Source organism: Geospiza fortis, unplaced genomic scaffold (assembly GCF_000277835.1).
Source record: "Geospiza fortis unplaced genomic scaffold, GeoFor_1.0 scaffold53, whole genome shotgun sequence".
Classification (NCBI taxonomy): domain Eukaryota; kingdom Metazoa; phylum Chordata; class Aves; order Passeriformes; family Thraupidae; genus Geospiza; species Geospiza fortis.
In genome coordinates, this window is record NW_005054305.1 from 10,720,270 (window position 1) to 10,727,224 (window position 6,955).

The 6,955-nt window shown below is 43.7% G+C and overlaps 1 protein-coding gene across 1 annotated transcript; it reads right to left on the minus strand.

Annotated features, from left to right (window-relative positions):
• Positions 1-1,705: 1,705 nt before the first annotated feature.
• Positions 1,706-2,834, minus strand: MOS (MOS proto-oncogene, serine/threonine kinase). Its single transcript, XM_005418321.2, has one exon. The coding sequence runs from the start codon at positions 2,832-2,834 to the stop codon at positions 1,785-1,787; it is 1,050 nt and encodes a 349-aa protein (XP_005418378.1). The 3' UTR covers positions 1,706-1,784.
• Between the last annotated feature and the right edge of the window lie 4,121 nt (positions 2,835-6,955).

Here is a 6,955-nt window from a genome sequence, read left to right on the forward strand (position 1 = left end):
AGTATAAACAGCAAGCTTCCTAGACTGGCAAAATAAATACAACACAAGCATTTAGAAACTACTAGAAGAAATTAATTTTTTATTATTTTCAAAGCTGCAAAACATTTTTATTGCTTGATATTGAGGTAAGGCACGTCAATGGCTTTATCTAAAATTTTATCTTGCATGCCTTCAGCTAATAATATCAAAAGGTAACTGGCTTATTATCATAACTTCTATAAAACAACTTCTTTATTAAATAAGTTACACAATACACACACACAAAAAGTTCTGGTTCCATAGCATAATTATTTTGACAGAGAAACACAGGAAACTTTTCCCAGAATTTACTTCAGGGTTTTTTATTCTAGCCAGCATTTTCTATTTCCACTTAAGGGGGACAGAAGACCAAGAAATAGTTAAGCTTAGATATGCTTTATAAACCATTAATTTCAATTACCAGCCCAAATACCATAAAGACCTACAGAATCATCTCAAATTCACATAGTTGCTCACTTCCAGGATTTCACAGGGCTAAGAACAGATGTGTGTCAGAAATCAGGAAACTGGCTCAATTCCTTTGGGACTTTTTTTTTTTCCAGAATGGAAGCAGGGGGGAGGGAAGGTAAAGAAGAAAAACAATTTGACTGAAACATCACTCTTTCTCCTGTCTTAAAAAGAAGCAGAGGCTTTGAGCAGAATGGCAATATCAGCTACAGCAGGCAGCTCCAGATAAGGGTGCAGATGTACAATTATCAGTTCTGATAAGTCAGGGATCAGAGCTTTTTGTCTTCAGCGTTGCCTACAGCACTTCCTTTCCCAGACACACTACAACCAGATTAGGAAAGATAGCAGATAAGACATAAGCAGTGCACAGGATAGTTCAATAGTGTATGCTTTGAGCACCAGCAGAGGAACATTTTTACTGCTGTAAGTAAACTTCCTTTTCAGTACTTCCAGTATCTTGTCCAATACTGAGCCATGCATTATAAGGCAAAATAATCCTCACTTAACCATTCTTTTCCCCCTTCTTTTTTAAACTTTATTCTGCACAAAATCTTCTTATAATGCTTCAAAATTTACAGTGTTCCAACTAGCAAGTTGCTAATGACACACCTGGTAGCAGGGAAGTCTTATAAAAGGACAAGTTGTTAATGTAACTTCTTACTCTTAGTAGCCTTAGACTGACAAAAAGGTTCTTTATTTCAAGGACTATGTAAGTAGTTCACATTTTCCATATCAGAAGCAGCATACTTACTGAAATTAGGTACATCTAAGAACAAGTTAAATAGACCACTGACTCTTTGTATTTCTTTTTCTGCATTCATTGATTTGTAATACATACTCATTCCTTGGTTAGTGAAGAGGAAAAGCTGAAGTGCACTACCCTAGCTGGTGTCAAGAACTACTCATATTTGACATTTTAAAAATACCAAAAGGTATTATATATAAAGAACCTTCCAAAAGCAGACCCTTGTTTGTACTTCTCTTACTTACAACCAACATTTTTTCTGCACATCACATTTCCTAGTGAGCAAGGCAGCACACAACACATCAACCAGAAAAAAAATGTGTCTGCCAACATCATCTTTGCCACTATCCCCTTCCAGGGTAAAACCCCACAGTTTCATTAAACCTCTTTATTTTTAATTTTCCTATATCAAAATAGTTCAGGGTATTTTTTTCCAGTATAAAAAACAGCAACAAAACTTTTAGATCACACAGTGGCTGAATTAATTACATTCAGAGGAAGGATAGAGGGAAAGAAAAGTTGACAAAAGGAACGTAAAGAGTCCTGAGTTTTCCTAGAGGCTCTGCTTGAGGGCCCTGAGGCTGGGGAGCAGCTGGTCTGCACGCAGACGCTCCTCTGCGTTGGCCTTCCAGCAGCAGCTGATGATGCTGTGCAGTGCCTGGCCCACGGGAGACTCGTGGAACTCCCCGGCAGCCAGCGAGGGGCGCAGGTTGTAGGCGACCACGGCGTAGAGCACGTGCTGCCGCTCGCCCAGGTACGGCTGCTCCCGCGTCACCATCTGCCAGAGGGTGATGGCAAACGAGTAAATGTCGGCTTTGGCAGTGACCCTCTCCCCCTTGAGGAGCTCAGGGGCACGGTGTGTGTACGTGCCCCCTTGCTGGCAAACGCAGGCGCTCTGGGACGAGCCCTTCTCCAGTTTCTGGGAGCACCCAAAGTCTCCAATCTTGCACACTCCCTGCTCAGTGATGAAAACATTTGCAGGTTTCAGGTCCAAGTGCACGATGTCCTGCGAGTGCAGAAAGGCTAAGCCTGTCATGATGTCACAAGAATAGCACACAGTCTCTTCCATGCTCAGGACCTTCCCTCCACATCCTTCTTCCTCATCCTCCCCCTGTCTCCATGCATCCCCAGTGCCATAAATGACATGGTGCAGAGTGATGTTACCCACATACTCCATGATGATGGTGCCCAGGCTGTTCTCGCTGGCTGGGGCACAGGTGCTGGCAGCCACCACACGTACCACATTGTCGTGTTGGAGCTGGGCCACGTTCAGCTCAGCCCAGAAGCTCTGCCGCGACGCCAGCCGGTTTTTGCTGCTCTTCTTCACCTGCTTCACAGCCACTGTTGCACCATGGTAGGTGGCTTTGTAGACAGAGCCAAAGCCCCCAGATCCCAAGGGCTGCAGGAGGCAGAGCTGCTCCCAGTCAATGGAGCACCAGGACAGGCGTGAGGGCAAGCGGCGAGTCCTGGCTGAAGAAGCTCCCCCCAAAAAGCTTTTGCTGTCTTTGCCAGGGATAACTAAAGGGCTGCTGCAGGGGCGCAAATTCGCAGAGGGGGAATACTCAAAAGAAAGAAAACAATTAAGAGGAATAGGTGATGGCATAATATGAAGGAGAAAACAACAGGCAGCTACTAAGACAGAAGACTACAAAGCTTCCCTGATAGAAAGGACTGTAAACCAGCTTCCAAAGCCTTTTATCCTCCCTTCACCATTTTCCCTCCCTCCCCCAAATGAATTGCATCTGTCCCAACTGTCAGAAGCAAATCAGGTTCACCTGGAAACATTCTTCTCCAGCCCTGAAGCAAATCTCTAGAAAATCAAGGCAAACAGATTTAAAGCTAAAAAATTATTAACTCATAAGTATTTCACATAATTTCTAATCTCAAAAGAAAAAGAAATATGTTCTACCCATTGAATGCCTCGAGCAAAATGCCCCAGGAGTAAATAAAGCAGTGACAGGTGATTGCATTTCACTGTGGCTCCAGGCAGGAATGAGCAGCATCAGGTGCATTAAACAGCTCAAAGTCTTTGTCAGTGGAAGCAGCTGAGGTGATGAGTGCTATGTTTGATGATGCTATGGCAGGCATAAATACAAAACTGTGTTTGTAGGACCCTACCACTTAAACATAACTGGGACAAGGGGCCTGGTTTGGGTGCTCAGCTTTGCCCACACAGTACTGCAATCTTAATAGCAGCATAAAGACAAATTATTGTTGTGCATCATCCTTTGGATACAGTAACTAGAATTACATGTAAGTATTTGGTCATCTTCCCATCACATCCCATTCAGTACTACAGGTGTGTATTTTATTTCTGGATCCTTCTTAGAAAAATTATTGCTGAATTTACAGAGCTGTTCTGGCAGAAATCAAAGAAACATAATTTTGTGTTAGTGGTCCATGTGGTTTTTAAGGAGCTTTTTAAAATTTTGACCATCTCACATATTTGCAGTGCTTGTGCTAACTGCCATAGTGTTTGGTACCAGCTGTACTGCTCAGATAGCAGAGCACCCTTATAGGATTAAGGATTTTTGAATATTCCTGTATCTTTCTGTACATGTTGACAAATATCTTAGAAAACTTGGAAGCCATTTCCTACCTCCTCACTCTTCAGAACCTTCCTCTGGATATCAGATTTTTCAATACAGATTCTGCCATGGAACTTCAGACTGACAATGGCTCCTTCTCCAGGGTTTCTCTCTGGTGGGCAGGACTAACTCTGCAGGTGGTCCTGGTGGTTTTTTTTGTTTTGTTTTTGGGGTTTTTTTTTTGTTGTGTTTTTTGGGGTTGTTTTGTTTTGTTGGTTTTTTTTAATCTGGATGTGTATAATGTGGACTACAGGCCGCTGAGAGGGGGTTTCAAGAGTACCTAGACCATGTGCAAGCAGAACTGGAGTGTTCTCCTCCTTGAGATGAGTTCACTTTTTCACCCTAACACACAAACCTGATGTCCCAAAGTGATCTCCTGACCCTCCCTGAACTCTAGATCAGCTGGACCAGGGGGTCTCAAAGACATCACTCTCAGTGAATCAGTGATAGAGATCTTCCCCAGTACTGACATTTAGGATAATCAGGAGAAATTTGCCACAGCAATTCACAGGGAAACAAACTCGGACCACAGCTGAGTGGGAATGGAGAATGTGGGTTATCATCTGGCAGTATGGACCAGGCTGGGGAAGATCTAGATGAACAGGTGCTAATAGGACTTGATAACAAGTGAAAGTGCAAAGACTAAGGGATGCCAAGAGACCTCCAAGGGCCATGGGTGGGACAGTTCCTGCACAGGGGGCTGCCTGACAACACAAGGCTCCTCTTTCCTGGCCCCTCCCAGAAGGGACTGTGGCAGTGCAAGAGGCCCCTGGACCCATCAGGTGCTGCCACAGCCCATTGTACAGCATGAGCCAGCCAAGAAATATCCTACTGCTACCCCCACTTTGGGGCATTTCTCTGGCTCATCATCAGTTACTCAGGGATGTTTTGGGGGTGGGGAAGGACCAGAGGATCTTTAGTGTGGTTTTAAATATGCAGTGAAATAAGCAATGGAGACAACAGGTATTAACTTTGCTTTCTTGAGCAGCACTACGATGTTAAGCCTGTATGTAAAGTTTTCATTTCCAATGTTTGCAGAGAATGTCTTCTAGGCAGCTGAGTTGTGGTGGAAATGAAAAGCTGCAGAAAGTGGATGAAGCTACATAAGAAAGATTTTTATGCCTGTTTTCTGAGTGCTAGTAGGGCTCCGGTTCTTCAGCAGGCTTCTGTGCCATACAGCATATAAAAGCACCAGAAAGACATTTCTGCTCTAAATTCTCCAAGTCTGTTTTCACCAGGTTATGGTGGCAGTGAAGTTTAAAGGGAAAGCTGAGTGTGGAGAGGCACAGGTGGAAGGATGTGTGGATGAAAAGACTGAGCACAGACCCGTTAAGCCAACAACTATAGCAGCCTTTCTGATGATTTGGAATGCTATAAAACAGCAATAAAATCTATGTTTATAAAATAGACAGGATTAGGGCTGTTTCCAAATTTCTTTGATTAAAATCTCATTTGAAAGGCTGTATCAGACCTTCCATATTATTATTACATGTCCACATCTGTCAGCTGTCCTTTTGCTGCCATTTCAGGTTATTTTCTTGTTACCCTTTTCTGTCAGAAATCTTTCTGTTTTGCCCTGCCATTGTAGACATTGTTGTATTGTTCTTGGGAAATACACTGAATTTTTGAACAGGAAGGGGGGCATTCTCTGGGATGTAAAGTGCCCCAACGTAACTACTGTCCTGCCTCAATCTTATAGCTGAGGACTGAAGGAAGGGAACCTTCAGAGTCTTTCAATGTGAATACGATTAAATCTGATTTAAATGCAAGCAGGCTTTTATTCTTAATGAACACCATTTTCCTGTAATCCATTGGTGATTTGGCCCAGTGACTTCCCAGGAGCCACAATTGCTGCAGGATGTCCATGTTAAACTTCATGGGCCCATTTGGCTCTGGCTTTACTGCAGGCTGGGGAGCCACCTGCAGAGGGGAGTAGGGCTGCTGGGGACACACTGCCCCTTCCCTCCTGGCCACCCTTCCCCAGGGCAACCCACAGCAGCCTCCAACCACACTGTTCCCATTGCACTGCCTTTTCCACGAGGGAAAAGGAAGCTGTAGGAACCAGAAGTCACCAGTACAGAGTGCAATAGGAGCTTTTACAAGGGACAGGGGGGAAGCACACAGTCTGTGTCCCATGGGCTCCAGTATGTCACAGCTACAATAAACTGCAGCATCAATGGGTTTGTTCCAAACTTGTGTGTTGCATTTCTGCAAGTAAAACATACCTGTGCACCCAGTGCTGCACCAGCTGCCCCATCTAGTCTGTGCCTCTGGATGAGAAGGAATACAGATCTCACTTGGTTCCCCCATTCATATTTCACTGGCATATCAGGAATATAGAAACCTTTTGTTTGCCATTGTTCTTAGTTACTGCTGCTGTTTGTTTGGTCACTGAACAGGAGAAATCAGACCCGATACCAAGGGCCTTAAAGGGCTGGTGTGGATGTAACCCAGCACAACACAGGCCATGTACCAAACACCAGTTTTGTTTCCATCAAGGCGCATCTTGTGCTTAATAGCCAGTTTTGTCTAAAACAGGAGAGGGACAGGGCTGGGGATCAGAACTGACTTCAGAGAGTTTAGAAGTGTATAGTTATATACTTCTCCTCAATGATTAATTTATTTGTACATTTGGTGGTTGTACTATGTAACAATCCCTTGAAGGCTTGGCTATCCAGAGGCTTCCAAGAACTGCTTTGCAACACAGAGGTAGCATTGTGTTTCTAATAGGTTACTTTGTAACCTTGCTAAAGGAGCCAAGTGTAGCTCTTCAGTACTTAAATTACAGTCCTACTCAAAGCAAGACAGTTCCACAGCCTGTCGCTTAGTGACTTCTGAGAGGTTTTCTTCTCTGTTTGAAACCAAGTTTTCTTTTTTCTTCTTCTACTGTTAGTCTCTCTGATCTCAGTTTAGGATTTGATGATGAACCCACATTCTCCTCCTGCACAGAGTTTCATAGTCCAAGTGCTGCTTCTGACCACACCTCATAGACCTCAAATGATATTCAGAGTTGCCTGAAAGGAATTCTGATATGATCAATTGCACAGGTGTAAGTGATAGCATTGTCTGGAGCCAGTCCCTACAGAGGCTTGCTCTGAAGATAGGCCACTGATTAACAACTTGTTTTTTTCTTTTT

Excerpts from the sequence above, each read along its gene's own strand:
- MOS (XM_005418321.2), bottom strand. The coding sequence starts at position 2,834 with ATGCCATCACCTATTCCTCTTAATTGTTTTCTTTCTTTTGAGTATTCC.